This window comes from Salvelinus alpinus, chromosome 19, assembly GCF_045679555.1.
Source record: "Salvelinus alpinus chromosome 19, SLU_Salpinus.1, whole genome shotgun sequence".
NCBI lineage: Eukaryota > Metazoa > Chordata > Actinopteri > Salmoniformes > Salmonidae > Salvelinus > Salvelinus alpinus.
The window spans coordinates 5,162,938-5,181,793 of NC_092104.1; the positions used below are offsets into that span (position 1 = coordinate 5,162,938).

The following is an 18,856-nucleotide window of genomic DNA, read 5'->3' on the forward strand; positions in this document are numbered from 1 at the left end:
ATACATCTCTTGGTTTGTTTGTCTCTTGAGAATCTGAATTCATGAAGATATATTTTCACCAGTTAAACCCTCAAGGAAGCAAAAAAAAAAATCCTAAACAGCTTTGGTGTACAACTCGGGGCCTGTATTTTCTAAGAGGACGACTGCTGATCCTGGATCAGTTCTCTTGACGGAGCTATGAATGCAAGATCAGTATGTTATTTAAATAAGTACAGTGCTTTTTTTTTTTTTTTTTAAAGCAGTTTATTGATTATTTTAAAAAGGACTTGCAGTGATTGACACGGCACTTGTATAGCTTAATCTCTTGGGACAGATGTACGTAAACATAACTGGTACTGTGGAATGGGGGGGGGGAGAAACGAGCAGCAGTAGCTTTGCAAAGAGAGAGGGTGGAGCTTCTCGTTCCGGTTCAGCTCATTTTAAAACACGCACGGACCCAGAACTTAAAGCAGCTGACCAATTACGCAAGACATTAGTTCCCTTATTTGAGCTCTAAAAGCAGACAACACTGAGGCATTCTGAATTAAAGTGCTTTTTCAACATCACAAAACAGTATTGCAGCAATAACAGTGATCTCTGACCTTTTTATAGGGGGGAAAAAACGTCACATCCAGAATATTGCGAAAGAAAAAAACCATGTTTTACATTGCACATCTATATTAAATAAATCACTGTCTGCAACCATGTCTTGGTCATTTCATTGTATGTCATACTATATGGTTTGATTTTACATGGCCCAGTAAAGTAAAATAATTTCTGAAATGAATCTACTCTGAGTACAACATATTGTCTGGACAGATGAGAAATGGCTATTCACAACTGAAGCACAACATATACATACTTTTTTTTACGTCATTTCAAAATGTAAAACACATAAATGTAACCTAGCCTGAGCAGAACGAATGCTACTAAATCATAACAAAATGGGACCTTTTTCAGCTAATGCCAGGCATACGCTACACATTTCCTATGAACTTGGGTTAGGATCATCAGTACGTCGGGATTCTCGTCGTTTGAGAGGTCAAGGACACAACGGATGTCGGCTCTTCCGTTCCCCAGACCTTTGTCGGCTATCCCGATTTTAAATTTTCTGACATGTCTTAAAATGTTGGTCGTGCATCTTGTAGTATGAGCAGTGCTGTACGACGCGATTGGGGAAGGGGTCTGATGCCAGTGAGACCTAAAGAGACGGTGAAGAGGGACGCAACAACACGCCCGGTGTGGACCGAGGTGATGGGAGCCTGATTGGTGGAGCTGTGGAGAGAACACAGCTGCCTTTTCAAATGGGTGAGTTGGTGTTACATGGCCCGATGAACAGCGTTGCAACTCTTTTTCCCATTGGTCCTTAACGTGAAATCTCCACGCACCGGGGCCATGCAAAATAAACTGCACCAATTTCATGTCGTTATTCAATATAGTCCTTATTCTGCGCCTCCATCGGTTTCTTCACTCCAATAAAACAGCTGTTTGTGTTATGACATTTTATTTCTATGACAACGGAGAAAACAGTGGGCGGGATCAACTAGGGAATCACGGTGTAATGTGAGAACCCACGTCCCGGGGCTGAACATGGACGGAATTAAAAGATTTGTGACAAGGGAGGAAAAAAATGTAATCGGGAAATGTGAGCAATTCCAAGTTAAGATTTTAGAAGTATTGTAGTGCATGTTCAGCATAGTGATTTGCAATATTATGAGCTGACCCAACAACACATTGTGAGTACATTCCTGTGGACGGTTATTATAGTATTCTGAACTGAAAAAAAGTGAAGTTACCCTGTTGGTCAGATTCATGCTGTTCACTCACTGTTTCATGTTATAGGAAGGGGGGAAAAAACTGTTTGTAGAATTTATACTCAGTGATTAAACTCGGTCAATATGAGCAGTGAGTGAATGTTGGACGGGCAGTGCACATGAGGACTTCCATGTTATCTGCATGTTGGGAAGTGGACATGAATATTCAGAATAAATGAAACCCCAAAATTAACTAGTCCGAAATTCAGTCTGTGAACATTTCACTCCTTTGCCTCAGGGGTCACGTTAATGCAGAATTCTGCGTTGTTCACCACGGCCCCCCCCAAAAAAAAATATTTTAAAACGCATGAGTAAATAAGAATTTGTTCTTAAAACTGACTTAAAAAATATCTTGTTGCGTTTTGGAAACGCAGTTCTAAAATGCTTCTTATTGTAATTTCTGCTCGAGAATCAGACTCATTTTGTCCTTCGGTTGCACTTCTCCACTTGGATGAGAATTCACCAACGGGCATTTTATCAGAAGACAGCGCTCTGACTGTGTAGCGTACTTTTCTCCGGTACAATGATTAACTTTAAGAAAAACATTAGGAGCTGGCTACATTCTTTCCGTGATAAACTGAAATCTGATGGCCATGCATCGTTTTAGCAAAAACAAATACCTTGCTTTTTCATTGTAAGCTCATTTACTTGAGTGACTGCTAGCCAAATAGCGTTTGCACTTCTGCTGTCATCTGATGAAAATGAAGCTATTTTGTGAATATGTTTTCTGTGAAGGAAAACTATAGCTGCACGCCCCTGATCACTCTATTGAAGCAAACAACAGAAACTTGACTTTCAATATTAAAAACGCAGGTGAAATGGTTTAAAATGCAGATTTCTGAACTCTTAACACGACCCCTGTGCCTTGTCATGCCAAACATGTTTGGAATATAATGTTGGCACAAACAGACTAGATTCTCAACGGTAAACAATAAACCATTATTCAAGAAGTCAGATATAAATTATAAAAATGGAGGGCTGTCAATTACATTGATTGTACTCTCCACTTCTCTGGCTCAGTGCCATTTCCCTTAACTACCAGCTTACCGTGGGACCAATTCCATTCCATTTCACTTGACATTTAAACTTGACTTACGTAAACCAATTTGAAAAGAAAATTACTCATCAATACAAACTGAATGTGCAGTTCAAATGGAAGCAACCTCAGAGGTCACGACGAGCTGTAGCTACTGTACATCTGTCCGACAGACCACGTCCCCAGTCCAGAGCCTGTATTCACAAAGCTGATCTAGGATCAGGTACCCACTGGTCCATATAATCTTATTCATTATATACACATTATGATATAAATGTCAAAACTGAGCCTAGATCAGCACTCCTACTATGCAACATTTGTGAATACAGACCCAGAGCAAACTGACCATCTAGCTAGATGACAACCACTAAGTGATCATGGTATTGAAGGGCATCCTAGCCTCCTCTTCCTCCTCTTCCTCCAGAGCACTCCTCGTCTCCGGCCCATCGGGGCAGAATATGAGGCGCAGCAGCGCCAGCCCGCCTCTGACCAGCAGCCTCAGCAACAGGAAAGCAAACGGCACCGTAATCTCCATCAGGTGGAAAATAGACGCGCTGAACTTACTGAGAATACAGGTGAGGAAGAAGGTCCCCAGGGCAACGCACGGGTACAGCGCCAGCTTGGCCAACATGAAGGCGTGCTCGCGGCCGCCGTAACGCACATAAGGGTGTAGCGTCTCGCGTTCGCTGAACAACGCCGCCACCCAGATGGCGAGCTGGAAGACGCCGGCAAAGAAGATGATGACGCAGCTGATCTGGATGGCCTCCAGCTCGTTGCGGGAGTTACGGGGGAACTCGTGGGTCAGCTGGTAGGCCAAGGGCAGGCCCCCTACGAAGGCCAGAGAGAAGGTGTTGAGGAGGCCCATGAAACGAGTGGTCCTGGATGAAAAGAGAGAGACGGAGGTAAATGGTAAAAACAACCACGTCACAGTCATTGTGAGTAAAACTTTCCCAAATACACAACAGTATAATTCTAATGTACTCATTTTCTTTGCCTTTAACCTGACAAATGCAGATGTAAAAAAAAAAAAAAAAATGTAAACATTTAATTGATGAATTGAATTTGTTCTGTATTACCTGGTGACGTGAAGGAAGAGAGAGTGATGGACGAACCAGAGGAGAGCCACGGTAGCGAAGGAGCCAAAATAGGCCAGGTACTCTGGACCATAGTTCTGCAGGGCCGCCACCAGACTCCCACCATACTGTTTCTGGACCATCACTGGGTCGGGTACATTGTCCTCACTGGGGGGGGGGAGAGATGATTTATCTTTACCATCGTTATTTTACAGGGCTCCTCCCGGATTAAATAAACATTTGACAAATTAGCATCATTTAAATTACAACAATTATTCATCTTCGTCTGCCTGCCCGCTCAAACAGAATACACGAACCATATGTCTAAGATGAGTAGAGTAGCTACGATGGCGAACACGCCATCGCTGAAGGCCTCCACCCTCTCCTTGCTGAGGGGTTCGTTTGGATGGTACGTATAAAACATCATGGAATCTGGAGTCTCCTCCACCTGGCCTGAGGGGTAACAGCACATCAACATACACTACTTGACCAAAAGTATGTGGACACCTGCTCGTCAAACATCTCATTCTAAAACCTTGGGTATTAATATGTAGTTGGTTCCCCTTTGCTGCTATAACAGCCTCCACTCTTCTGGGAAGGTTTTCCACTAGATGTTGGAACATTGCTGCGGGACTTGCTTCCATTCAGACACAAGAGCGTTAGTGATGTTGGGCGATTCGGCCTGGCTTGCTGTCGGCGTTCCAATTCATCCCGATGGGGTTTAGGTCAGGGTCTGTGCAGGCCAATCAAGTTCCTCCAGATCGATCTCGACAAACCATTTCTGTATGGACCTCGCTTAGTGCAGGGGGTCATTGTCATGCTGAAACAGGAAACGGCCTTCCCCAAACTGTTGCCATAAAGTTGGAAACACAGAATTGTCATTGTATGTGGTAGCGTTAAGATTTCTCTTCACTGGAACTAAGGGGCCCGAACCATGAAAAACAGCCCCAGACCATTATTCCTCCTCCACCAAACTTTACAGTTGGCACTATGCATTGGGGCAGGTAGCGTTCTCCTGGCATCCGCCAAAACCAGATTTGTCCGTCGGACTGCCAGATGGTAAAGTGTGATTCATCACTCCAGAGAACGCGTTTCCACTGCTCCAGAGTCCGATGGTGGTGAGCTTTACACCACTCCAGCCGACGCTTGGCATTGCACATGGTGATTTTAGGCTTGTGTGCGGCTGCTTGGCCATGGAAACCCATTTCAGTTGACTGGGGGCAGCTCTAACAGGGCAGAAATTTGACAAACTGACTTGTTTGAAAGGTGGCATCCTATGAAGGTGCCACATTGAAAGTCACTGAGCTCTTCAGTAAGGCCATTCTACTGCCAATGTTTGTCTATGGAGATTGCATGGCTGTGTGCTATATTTTATACACCTGTCAGCAATGGGTGTGGATGAAATAGCCAAAACAACTCATTTGAAGTGGTGTCCACATACATACACTATGTATACAGAAGTAAAGTCAACATAACCTGTGTAACACAGGTGTACAACAGCAGTCTGGAGCCTTCTATATATTTGGCCTGAACACAACAGATCTCTTCAACTTACAAATTAAATATATTATGATTTAACGGTAGTTAACATCTGTCTTCTTCAACCTCTATGTACTGTTAGGTTATTTGTTTATACCCAACATTAGACAATCTAAATAATAAAGAATCTCAACCTTATTTCAACCTAAAACGTAGCAATTAGCATCCATGTACAACATACTCACCGATAGCTTTGCTGCGGCACCATTTTAGAGACTGGGAGATGTAAGGCAGGAAGATTACGATGGCTAGGATCACATAGGACTGAAAGACAACGGGAGAACGTTAGTAATGACATGGGGCTGAAGAGAACATCTTGTTACAAGAGGCTAAGACTGATTGAATTATTACTAAATTAATTTTGCTTACAAGCAGTTTATACAAGCAGACTGTAACAAAACATTGATAACAGATATCCCACTGGGCAAAAACTGTTTGAATCAAAATGTAGATGTTGAACTGACGTGTGTGCTCAGTGGGATAAGAACTAACCGAGAACTAACCGAGATAAAAGATGGTACAGGTTTTTGTGACATCGCTAGGAGACTATGGACCGTCAAGTTACACCTCACTGGGGCAACAGTTCTAACAATACTGCCCTGCATACCTCACTGGGGCAACAATACTGTCCTGCATACCTCACTGGGGCAATAGTTCTAACAATACTGCCCTGCACACCTCACTGGGGCAATAGTTCTAACAATACTGCCCTGCACACCTCACTGGGGCAATAGTTCTAACAATACTGCCCTGCATACCTCACTGGGGCAATAGTTCTAACAATACTGCCCTGCACACCTCACTGGGGCAATAGTTCTAACAATACTGCCCTGCACACCTCACTGGGGCAATAGTTCTAACAATACTGCCCTGCACACCTCACTGGGGCAATAGTTCTAACAATACTGCCCTGCATACCTCACTGGGGCAACAGTTCTAACAATACTGCCCTGCATACCTCACTGGGGCAATAGTTCTAACAATACTGCCCTGCACACCTCACTGGGGCAATAGTTCTAACAATACTGCCCTGCACACCTCACTGGGGCAATAGTTCTAACAATACTGCCCTGCACACCTCACTGGGGCAATAGTTCTAACAATACTGCCCTACATACCTCACTGGGGCAATAGTTCTAACAATACTGCCCTGCACACCTCACTGGGGCAATAGTTCTAACAATACTGCCCTGCATACCTCACTGGGGCAACAATACTGTCCTGCACACCTCACTGGGGCAATAGTTCTAACAATACTGCCCTGCACACCTCACTGGGGCAACAATACTGCCCTGCACACCTCACTGGGGAAACAATACTGTCCTGCATACCTCACTGGGGCAATAGTTCTAACAATACTGCCCTACACACCTCACTGGGGCAATAGTTCTAACAATACTGCCCTGCATACCTCACTGGGGCAATAGTTCTAACAATACTGCATTGCATACCTCACTGGGGCAATAGTTCTAACAATACTGCCCTGCACACCTCACTGGGGCAATAGTTCTAACAATACTGCCCTGCATACCTCACTGGGGCAATAGTTCTAACAATACTGCCCTGCACACCTCACTGGGGCAATAGTTCTAACAATACTGCCCTACATACCTCACTGGGGCAATAGTTCTAACAATACTGCCCTGCACACCTCACTGGGGCAATAGTTCTAACAATACTGCCCTGCACACCTCACTGGGGCAATAGTTCTAACAATACTGCCCTGCATACCTCACTGGGGCAACAGTTCTAACAATACTGCCCTGCATACCTCACTGGGGCAATAGTTCTAACAATACTGCCCTGCACACCTCACTGGGGCAATAGTTCTAACAATACTGCCCTGCACACCTCACTGGGGCAATAGTTCTAACAATACTGCCCTGCACACCTCACTGGGGCAATAGTTCTAACAATACTGCCCTACATACCTCACTGGGGCAATAGTTCTAACAATACTGCCCTGCACACCTCACTGGGGCAATAGTTCTAACAATACTGCCCTGCATACCTCACTGGGGCAACAATACTGTCCTGCACACCTCACTGGGGCAATAGTTCTAACAATACTGCCCTGCACACCTCACTGGGGCAACAATACTGCCCTGCACACCTCACTGGGGAAACAATACTGTCCTGCATACCTCACTGGGGCAATAGTTCTAACAATACTGCCCTACACACCTCACTGGGGCAATAGTTCTAACAATACTGCCCTGCATACCTCACTGGGGCAATAGTTCTAACAATACTGCATTGCATACCTCACTGGGGCAATAGTTCTAACAATACTGCCCTGCACACCTCACTGGGGCAATAGTTCTAACAATACTGCCCTGCACACCTCACTGGGGCAATAGTTCTAACAATACTGCCCTACATACCTCACTGGGGCAATAGTTCTAACAATACTGCCCTGCACACCTCACTGGGGCAATAGTTCTAACAATACTGCCCTGCACACCTCACTGGGGCAATAGTTCTAACAATACTGCCCTACACACCTCACTGGGGCAACAATACTGTCCTGCACACCTCACTGGGGCAATAGTTCTAACAATACTGCCCTGCACACCTCACTGGGGCAACAATACTGTCCTGCACACCTCACTGGGGCAACAATACTGTCCTGCACACCTCACTGGGGCAATAGTTCTAACAATACTGCCCTGCACACCTCACTGGGGCAACAATACTGTCCTGCACACCTCACACACCTCACTGGGGCTAACAATACTGCCCTGCACACCTCACTGGGGCAATAGTTCTAACAATACTGCCCTACACACACACACAGCTCACTTTTTAGTCCCAGAGAAGACAAAAAGGGAGAAGCGGAGAAAACAAAAAGAGGACGAGAGAAGAAAACGACTAACTTACTATCTGAAAGAAGATGAATGAGAAGATACTAGCGAAGAAGCACATGATGGGGACCCTCATGATGACCTTCAGGATGTGATGTTTATAGAACACCTGGTTCTCCGACACCTGGATCTGGTCGTTGAGCAGGAACGGGCGGCTGAAGCCGTACACCACTATAACAGCCTGGGGAGGGAAGTAAGTAAGTAGGGAAGTAGAGGGAGGGAGGGGAAAGGTGGGAAGGAGGGAAGTAGAGGGGAGGAGAGGGAGGGAGGGAGGGGGGGAGGGAGATAGGTAAGTAGAGAGGGAGAGAAGGGATTCAACTATAGTTTTACTGTGTAATTACACCAAGAAAAACAACATGTAATGATGCGGAAGGTTGTGAGTTAAGAAATGACCGTATCCTCACCTGAATGAAGCCTAACACCATGACGCAGGCACAGAACAGGAGGATTCCCAAGATGTTCTCAGGAAACGTCGCCATGAGGGAGAACTGCAGAGGGAAACAAATGGTGTGTAAAAGGGACTGTGTTCTTACTGAGCAAGTTCAGACAGAAACTCCCCATTTCATCTCTGATGACACATTTCCTACCAGTCAGGCAGTCAGCCAGTCAGTAGGGCCGGGACCATACCAGCCAGTCAACCAGTCAGTAGGGCCGGGACCATACCAGCCAGTCAGCCAGTCAGTAGGGCCGGGACCATACCAGCCAGTCAACCAGTCAGTAGGGCCGGGACCATACCAGCCAGTCAACCAGTCAGTAGGGCCGGGACCATACCAGCCAGTCAGCCAGTCAGTAGGGCCGGGACCATACCAGCCAGTCAACCAGTCAGTAGGGCCGGGACCATACCAGCCAGTCAACCAGCCAGCCAGTCAGTCAGCCAGCCAGGTAGTCAGTAGGGCCGGGACCATACCAACCAGTCAGTAGGGCCGGGACCATACCAGCCAGTCAACCAGTCAGTAGGGCCTGGACCATACCAGCCAGTCAACCAGTCAGTAGGGCCTGGACCATACCAGCCAGTCAACCAGCCAGTAGGGCCGGGACCATACCAGCCAGTCAGTAGGGCCGGGACCATACCAGCCAGTCAACCAGCCAACCAGTCAGTAGGGCCGGGACCATACCAACCAGTCAGCAGGGCCTGGACCATACCAGCCAGTCAACCAGTCAGTAGGGCCTGGACCATACCAGCCAGCCAACCAGTCAGTAGGGCCTGGACCATACCAGCCAGTCAACCAGCCAGCAGTGCCGGGACCATACCAGCCAGTCAGTAGGGCCGGGACCATACCAGCCAGTCAACCAGCCAACCAGTCAGTAGGGCCTGGACCATACCAGCCAGTCAACCAGTCAGTAGGGCCGGGACCATACTAGCCAGTCAACCAGTCAGTAGGGCCGGGACCATACCAGCCAGTCAACCAGTCAGTAGGGCCGGGACCATACCAGCCAGTCAGTAGGGCCGGGACCATACCAGCCAGTCAGTAGGGCCGGGACCATACCAGCCAGTCAGCCAGTCAGTAGGGCCGGGACCATACCAGCCAGTCAACCAGTCAGTAGGGCCTGGACCATGTCAGCCAGTCAGTAGGGCCGGGACCATACCAGCCAGCCAACCAGTCAGTAGGGCCGGGACCATACTAGCCAGTCAACCAGTCAGTAGGGCCGGGACCATACCAGCCAGTCAACCAGTCAGTAGAGCTGGGACCATACCAGCCAGTCAACCAGTCAGTAGGGCCGGGACCATACCAACCAGTCAGTAGGGCCGGGACCATACCAGCCAGTCAACCAGTCAGTAGGGCCTGGACCATGTCAGCCAGTCAGTAGGGCCGGGACCATACCAGCCAGTCAGCCAGTCAGTAGGGCCTGGACCATACCAGCCAGTCATCCAGCCAACCAGTCAGTAGGGCCGGGACCATACCAGCCAGTCAACCAGCCAGTCGGGCCGGGACCATACCAGCCAGTCAGTAGGGCCGGGACCATACCAGCCAGTCAGTAGGGCAGGGACCATACCAGCCAGTCAACCAGTCAGTAGGGCCTGGACCATACCAGCCAGTCAGTAGGGCCGGGACCATACCAGCCAGTCAGTAGGGCCGGGACCATACCAGCCAGTCAACCAGTCAGTAGGGCCTGGACCATGTCAGCCAGTCAGTAGGGCCGGGACCATACCAGCCAGTCAACCAGTCAGTAGGGCCGGGACCATACCAGCCAGTCAACCAGCCAGTAGGGCCGGGACCATACTAGCCAGTCAACCAGTCAGTAGGGCCGGGACCATACCAGCCAGTCAACCAGCCAGTCGGGCCGGGACCATACCAGCCAGTCAACCAGCCAGTAGGGCCGGGACCATACCAGCCAGTCAACCAGCCAGTCGGGCCGGGACCATACCAGTATCGCGATACAAAACACAAAGCACATTTAACTTGTTTAGGAAAAACGGCCTTAATGTTGGTAACAAACACGTTGGTATCCAGAGTTACACCTATTTATTATCCAGGCTATAGCACACACAATATATTACATACAGCAGCTTTTTAAAAGGACCAACGATTTGGTCTGCTTCATGTTTCCATGGACAAAATATTGTGATCCCTTACCCTATCAGTAAGTCAGTGTAAAGTTCACATCCCCCTGACTGACTGATCAAACATGATTCAGACTCACTGTGTACGGTAGAAAGGTGATAAGCATCATACAAGCCTAGAAGAGAAAAAGGGAAGGTTTAGAACGTTGTGACCACAGTAAAACACATGACTTCACTACATGGTGAATCATACCACCGTTACAATGACAGAAGTGAAACTGTTTTAGTGAGTTATATAGGACATGTCCTATATCCAGACCAACTGGCCCGGTGCTATGATGCTATATCCAGACCAACTGGCGCGGTGCTATGATGCTATATCCTGACCAACTGGCCCGGTGCTTTGATCCTATATCCTGACCAACTGGCCCGGTGCTATGATGCTATATCCTGACCAACTGGCCCGGTGCAATGATGCTATATCCTGACCAACTGGCCCGGTGCTATGATGCTATATCCTGACCAACTGGCCCGATGCTATATCCTGACCAACTGGCCCGGTGCTATGATGCTATATCCTGACCAACTGGCCCGGTGCAATGATGCTATATCCTGACCAACTGGCCCGGTGCTATGATGCTATATCCTGACCAACTGGCCCGATGCTATATCCTGACCAACTGGCCCGGTGCAATGATGCTATATCCTGACCAACTGGCCCGGTGCTATGATGCTATATCCTGACAAACTGGCCCGGTGCTATGATGCTATATCCTGACCAACTGGCCCGGTGCTATGATGCTATATCCTGACCAACTGGCCCGGTGCTATGATGCTATATCCTGACCAACTGGCCCGATGCTATATCCTGACCAACTGGCCCGGTGCTATGATGCTATATCCTGACCAACTGGCCCGGTGCAATGATGCTATATCCTGACCAACTGGCCCGATGCTATATCCTGACCAACTGGCCCGGTGCAATGATGCTATATCCTGACCAACTGGCCCGATGCTATATCCTGACCAACTGGCCCGGTGCTATGATGCTATATCCTGACCAACTGGCCCGGTGCAATGATGCTATATCCTGACCAGGGTGGTGTGCTGTGCTGTGCTGCAGGGTGGTGTGGTGTGCTGTGCTGCAGGGTGGTGTGCTGTGCTGCAGGGTGGTGTGCTGTGCTGCAGGGTGGTGTGCTGTGCTGTGCTGCAGGGTGGTGTGTTGTGCTGCAGGGTGGTGAGGTGTGCTGCAGGGTGGTGTGGTGTGCTGCAGGGTGGTGTGGTGTGGTGTGCTGCAGGGTGGTGTGGTGTGCTGCAGGGTGGTGAGGTGTGCTGCAGGGTGGTGTGGTGAGGTGTGCTGCAGGGTGGTGAGGTGTGGTGTGCTGCAGGGTGGTGTGGTGTGCTGCAGGGTGGTGTGGTGTGCTGCAGGGTGGTGTGCTGTGCTGCAGGGTGGTGTGCTCTGCTGCAGGGTGGTGTGCTCTGCTGCAGGGTGGTGTGCCTTGCTGCAGGGTGGTGGTGAGGTGTGCTGCAGGGTGGTGTGCTGTGGTGTGCTGCAGGGTGGTGTGGTGTGCTGCAGGGTGGTATGGTGTGCTGCAGGGTGGTATACTGTGGTGTGCTGCAGGGTGGTGTGCTGTGGTGTGCTGCAGGGTGGTGTGGTGTGCTGCAGGGTGGTGTGCTGTGCTGCAGGGTGGTGTGCTGTGCTGCAGGGTGCTGTGCTGCAGGGTGGTGTGCTGTGCTGCAGGGTGGTGTGCTGCAGGGTGGTGTGGTTTTAATGACCAGTAGTTCTTACTAGGTTGAGAAGTGCAAGGCAGTCATCAATACGTTCAATGACTTGAAATAACCTGTAAAAACACAGAGAGAGAAAGACGTGACCATCATCAAGTAATTAAAGAGCAGCAGTAAATTAACAGTAGCGAGACTATATACAGGGGGGGGGGGGGGGGGGGTACCGATACAGAGTCAATGTGCGTGGACACTGGTTATTTGAGGTAGTATGTACATGTAGGTAGAGTTATTAAAGTGACTATGCATAGATGACAACAGAGAGTAGCAGTGGTGTAATGAGGTGGTGAGAGGGGGTGGGGGGGCACTGCAAATAGTCTGGAAAGCCATTTGATTAGATGTTCAGGAGTCTTATGGCTTGGGGGTAGAAGCTGTTTAGAAGCCTTTTGGACCTAGACTTGGCGCTCAGGTACCGCTTGCCGTGCGGTAGCAGAGAGAACAGTCTATGACTAGGGTGACTGGAGTCTGACAATTTTTAGGGCCTTCCTCTGACATGGCCTGGTATAGAGGTCCTGGATGACAGGAAGCTTGGCCCCAGTGATGTACTAGGCCGTATGCACTAACTACCCTCTGTAGTGCGTTGCGGTCGGAGGCCGAGCAGTTGCCATACCAGGTGGTGATTGCAACCAGTCAGGATGCTCTCGATGGTACAGCTGTAGAACCTTTTGAGGATCTGAGGACCCATGCCAAATATTTTCAGTCTCCTGAGGGGGAATAGGTTTTGTCATGCCCTCTTCACGACTGTCTTGGTGTGCTTGGACCATGTTAGTTTGTTGGTGATGTGGACACCAAGGAACTTGAAGCTCTCAACCTGCTCCACTGCAGCCTCGTCAATGAGAATGGGGGTGTGCTCGGTCCTCCTTTTCCTGTAGTCCACCATCATTTCCTTTGTCTTGATCACATGGAGGGAGAGGTTGTTGTCCTGGCACCACACGGCCAGGTCTCTGACCTCCTGCCTATAGGCTGTTTTGTCGTTGTCGATGATCTGGCCTATCACTGTTGTGTCATCGGCAAATTGAATGATATTTTTGGAGTTGTGCCTGGCCATGCAGTCATGAGTGAGGGAGTACAGGAGGGGACTGAGCACACACCCCTGAGGGGCTCCTGTGTTGAGGATCAGCGTGGCGGATGTGTTGTTACCTACCCTTACCACCTGGGGCGGCCCGCCAGGAAGTCCAGGATCCAGTTGCAGAGGGAGGTGTTTAGTCCCAGGGTCCTTAGCTTATTGATGAGCTTTAAGGGCACTATGGTGTTGAACGCTGAACTGTAGTCAATGAATAGCATTCTCACATGTGTTAATTTTGTCCAGGTGTGAAAGGGCAGTGTGGAGTGCAATATACATTGCATCATCTGTGGATCTGTTGGAGCGGCATGCAAATTGGAGTGGGTCTAGGGTTTCTGGGATGATGGTGTTGATGTGAGCCATGACCAGCCTTTCAAAGCACTTCATGGCTACAGATGTGAGTGCTACGGGTCGGTAGTCATTTAGGCAGGTTACCTTAGTGTTCTTGGGCACAGGCACTATGGTGGTCTGCTTAAAACATGTTGGTATTACAAACTCAGACAGGGAGTTTGAAAATATCAGTGAAGACACTTGCCAGTTGGTCAGCGCATGCTCACAGTACACGTCCTGTTAATCTGTCTGGCCCTGCGGCCTTGTGAATGTTGACCTGTCTAAAGGTCTTACTCACATCGGCTGCGGAGAGCGTGATCACACAATCGTCCGGTACAGCTGGTGCTCTCATGCATGTTTCAGTGTTATTTGCCTCAAAGCGAGCATAGAAGTAGTTTAGCTCGTCTGGTAGGCTCGTGTCACTGGGCAGCTCTCGGCTGTGCTTCCCTTTGTAGTCTGTAATGGTTTGCGAGCCCTGCCACATCCGACGAGTGTCAGAGCCGGTGTAGTACTCTTTGATCTTAGTCCTGTATTGATGCTTTGCCTGTTTGATGGTTTGTCAAAGGGCATAGCGGGATTTCTTATAAGCTTCCGGGTTAGAGTCGTGCTCCTTGAAAGCGGCAGCTTTAGCTCAGTGCGAATGTTGCCTGTAATCCATGGCTTCTGGTTGGGGTATGTATGTACGGTCACTGTGGGGACAACGTCATCGATGCACTTATTGATGAGGCCAATGACAGATGTGGTGTACTCCTCAATGCCATTGGAGGAATCCAGGAACATATTCTAGTCTGTGCTAGCGAAACTGTCCTGTAGTTTAGCATCTGCTTCGTCTGACCACTTTTTTATTGATCTCGTCACTGGTACTTCCTGCTTTAATTTTTGCTTGTCAGCAGGAATCAGGAGGATGGAATTATGGTCAGATTTGCCAAATGGAGGGCGAAGGCGAGCTTTGTATGCGTCTCTGTGTGTGGTGTAAAGGTGGTCCAGAGTTCTTTTCCCTCTGGTTGCACATTTAACATGCTGATAGAAATTTGTTAAAACTGATTTAAGTTTTCCTGCATTGAAGTCCACTAGGAGCGCCGCCTCTGGGTGAGCGTTTTCATGTTTGCTTATGGCGGAATACAGCTCATTCAATGCTATCTTAGTGCCAACCTCTGACTGAGGGGGTATGTAAACAGCTGAGAACTCTCTCGGTAGGTAGTGTTGTAGGTAGTGTTTTCTACAGCTTATCATGAGATACTCTACCTCAGGCGAGCAATAGCTCGAGACTTCCTTAGATATCGTGCATCAGCTGTTATTTACAAAAATACATAGTCCGCCGCCCCTTGTCTTACCAGACGCCGCTGTTCTATCCTGCCTATACAGCGTATAACCAGCCAGGTGTATGTTGATAATGTCGTCGTTCAGCCACGACTCCGTGAAGCATAAGATGTTAAAGTTTTTAATGTCCCATTGGTAGTTTAATCTTCCCCGTAACTCGTCAATTTTATTGTCCAAAGATTGCACGTTTGCTAGCAGAATGGAGGGAAGTGGGGGTTTATTCGATCACCTTTGAATTCTCAGAAGGCAGCCCGCTCTCCAGCCTCTCTTTCTACGCCTTCTCTTCACGCAGATCACAGGGGTCGGGGCCTGTTCCCGAGGGAGCCGTACATCCTCCGCCTCCTCTTCACGCAGATCGGGGCCTGTTCCCGAGGAAGCGGTGTATCCTTCGCGTCGGGCACGTCAGAGTCGTGAAAGAAGAAAAAGGATTCTACCAGTCCGTGGTGAGTAATCGCAGTCCTGATGTCCAGAAGTTATTTTCGGTCATAAGAGACGGTAGCGGCAACATTATGTACAAAATACGTATTTTTTTTAAAAAGTTACAAACAACGCAGATAAACAAACAAAAAAACAGTTGAGGGCCACATAAAACGTCTGTCTTCTGCTCCGGCGCCATCTTACTTAATCCAATCTAAATGAGTTTGATGGGTGAAACTAGTCCTGTGGTAACCTTAACTTACACCTATCCAATCAATATAGGCTAACTTTGTGCTTACCTCAAGAGAACAAGAAACAAATGATTATTTGAACAGGGCATATGATAATCATGACCTATGACCTCACCTGATATGAGCAGCCCATGCTACGGTCACTATGAGGAAGGTCATCAGGTACACAGCTATCTTGGTGGTGAGCAGAACCTGCAGACTCTCCTTCAATTCCTACCAGACAGACAGAGATACGTTTTCATTTAAGCGTTTCATCAGATGTTTCTGTATCAATTTTCAGAATATATTATTGGACATATTCTATGCTATATATATATATATGTGTTATCACGTTATTAGCCTACATATATATTATAGCGTAACTACAAGGTTTACCTACCTCGTTATCTTGGACCTTTGTATGTGCAACAGGTAATATCTGCAAATACATAGATAACATCAAATCAAATGGTATTTGTCACATGCTTCATACACAACAGTGAAATGCGTACATACGTGTAATTTTTCAACAATGCAGAGTTAAAGATAAACATTAAAATATAAATATTTTTTAAATAGTCCAATGTGATTAACTTGTTGCTCCATTCCAATAAATATCGAGGGTCTTATTCAGGTGACATGATGATCGACGCTTGGTTGCCGCTTGACCAATAATAACAATCAAATCAAGCTAGCTAGACTATTACCCGCACCGTATCTGCGAGCTGTTGGCTATAGCGCACGTACCAAGATCAAAGTGGGCACATTCGCTATATAACGCAACATTTTGTGACAAAACCATCAGTAGAGTTGAAAATGCGATAGAAACACATTTCATTTATATATATTTTTATTCCGTGCATGGGAATTGAAACGCAAAAGTTGTGTACTACGTCATCACGCACACGCTTTTAATTCACAACAGGTCAATTTGATGGAAACATGTTCATTGTTTTTAATGCGTATTTTTGAATATTCGCATGAAAATCTGTCACCAATTGAATGGAAACATGGCTAATGGCTGCCATTTTCACCCTATTCTGGAACTTTGAGGGTTTATGAGTTATGCCCCTCTAGTAATTTAATTTGATTTCGATGGTTAGTAGACTGCTACCAGGCTAGAAATGTACATTATGTCCACAGTTTCTTAAAATGTCCCTGCTTCTCCCTACCTACCATAACAGTGGCTATGATTGAGATGAGCGCATCACTGTATGCCAGTAGCCTGTGGGAAGACTGCGTACTACTGTGTCCATCCCTCTCCGACGGTGTAACACTCTCCATGAACGAAGAGCCATGGCTTCTTAATATCCTCTTTTTCTCCATCTCCTCGTCAACGTGGTGCTCTATGATCTCGGTGTCGCCGTTTTCTCCCATTTTAACCGATGACGGCACGATTCAAGTGACAAACGGGGTGGACGGGCGGTGGAGCTGCAAACATCCGAGCACGGGATCTTTGTTTGCAAATAAGAATGACAGCTGAGCTGAGTGGGATCGTGAAGATACCGGAAGAGCCAGTTTAATGGCAAGGCAGTCTTGGGAAGTACTGCGCAGATGCATGATTTGAGATCAACGAATCCTCAAATCAGAACTCTTCAAGGAAGTGACTAGCCAAACGTAGCTGGCAGGAAGTGACAAAAACACTCCGCATGTGCGTTCGCCAAAAGGCTACTACATAATTTAAAGATCAAATTTGTATAAAATAAATAATATGCTTATGAGTACGTTTATAGACGTGCTTCAAACCGCCAGATATGTAGTCTATTCATCCATTGTTTCATTGATTCCATCATTTTGGGTGCGTTCCAGGTGGTCTTTATTGCAGTCAAACTGCAGAAGACCAGATCACACAAAACGTCTAAGGAACCAAACACCACATTAGTTTATGACAGAGCATTCTTCTGAGATATGACCAATGACTTAGCGGTGAATGGTCAGTGATGACTTCACTAGTCCAGGTGTGTGTGTCTCAAATGGCACTTAATTCCTTAGTGGAATACTTCAAATCAAATTTCATTGGTCACATACACGCGTTTAGCAGATGTTATTGCGGGTGTAGCAAAATGCTTCGAGCAATACTGTTGACTAGAGCCTTGTGGGCCCCTTAGTAATTAAATATCTTGTTTGTACGTCAGCCACTCACATCCCATTAGTTTTTCTCCTGTCTGATATGACAGTTTCCTGTCTTTAAGAGGTAAAAAAAAAAACTCTCTCAAAGAGATCTGTATGTCAGTGTAGAGAAACACACTGTAACATCTACACAACCAAGATAACAGAGATGACAGTGTTTGTCAGGGGATTCTGAAGTCCAAGAGGTTGACGATTCGGGCAACGTGTCAATACGAAGATGTAACAGTATTTCTTCCGTCCCTCTCCTCGCCCCTACCTGGGCTCGAACCAGGGACCCTCTGCACACATCAACAACTGACACCCACGAAGCATCAAATCAAAATAAAATAAAATTTTATTTGTCACATACACGTCGTATCACATACACATCGTTACCCATCGCGCCACAAAAGCCGTGGCCCTTGCAGAGCAAGGGGAACAACTACTTCAAGGTCTCAGAGCGAGTGACGTCACCGATTGAAACGCTATTAGCGCGCACCACCGCTAACTAGCAAGCCATTTCACATCGGTTACACCAACACGCAGAAAACCTACAAGTGGCCCAAAAATACATTTCTGTATATTATGTTGTAATATCCGATATGTTGGTGTTTGCTTTTCACATTGCTACATGTAAAAAATGTATTGAGATAATTAATTTTACATTATTATTCAATATATTCTGACTTGTATCAAACTTTTAAGCCTTTTTTAAATTTAAATTTAAAAAACATATATACCAGTGGGTTTAGATTTAGATAATCAGTGGTGTGTATTCATGGATGCCAAGCTTCTCC

General features: G+C 47.2%; 1 protein-coding gene across 2 annotated transcripts; it reads right to left on the minus strand.

Annotated features, from left to right (window-relative positions):
• Positions 1–218: 218 nt before the first annotated feature.
• Positions 219–17,477, minus strand: tmem175 (transmembrane protein 175). Of its 2 annotated transcripts, none has more exons than XM_071352082.1 (11): positions 17,127–17,477; positions 16,351–16,389; positions 16,087–16,184; positions 12,598–12,649; positions 10,949–10,984; positions 8,710–8,793; positions 8,322–8,486; positions 5,627–5,705; positions 4,220–4,355; positions 3,906–4,070; positions 219–3,707 (listed from the first exon to the last, which is right to left on the minus strand). In XM_071352082.1, the coding sequence occupies exons 1-11, from the start codon at positions 17,325–17,327 to the stop codon at positions 3,197–3,199; spliced, it is 1,566 nt and encodes a 521-aa protein (XP_071208183.1). In that variant the 5' UTR covers positions 17,328–17,477; the 3' UTR covers positions 219–3,196. The 2 variants fall into 2 exon arrangements, with proteins under 2 accessions (XP_071208183.1, XP_071208184.1); XM_071352083.1 differs by lacking the exon at positions 17,127–17,477 and adding an exon at positions 16,698–16,782.
• Positions 17,478–18,856: the final 1,379 nt, after the last annotated feature.

What these genes read in the sequence shown, in the direction of transcription:
- tmem175 (XM_071352082.1), bottom strand. Translation starts at nt 17,327, where the DNA reads ATGGGAGAAAACGGCGACACCGAGATCATAGAGCACCACGTTGACGAG. An exon ending in CAATCATAGCCACTGTTATG is followed by an intron (nt 16,390 to 17,126) that starts GTAGGTAGGGAG and finishes ATGTATTTGCAG; the next exon opens with ATATTACCTGTTGCACATAC. An exon ending in TCACCTTTCTACCGTACACA is followed by an intron (nt 8,794 to 10,948) that starts GTGAGTCTGAAT and finishes TTCCCTCTGCAG; the next exon opens with TTCTCCCTCATGGCGACGTT.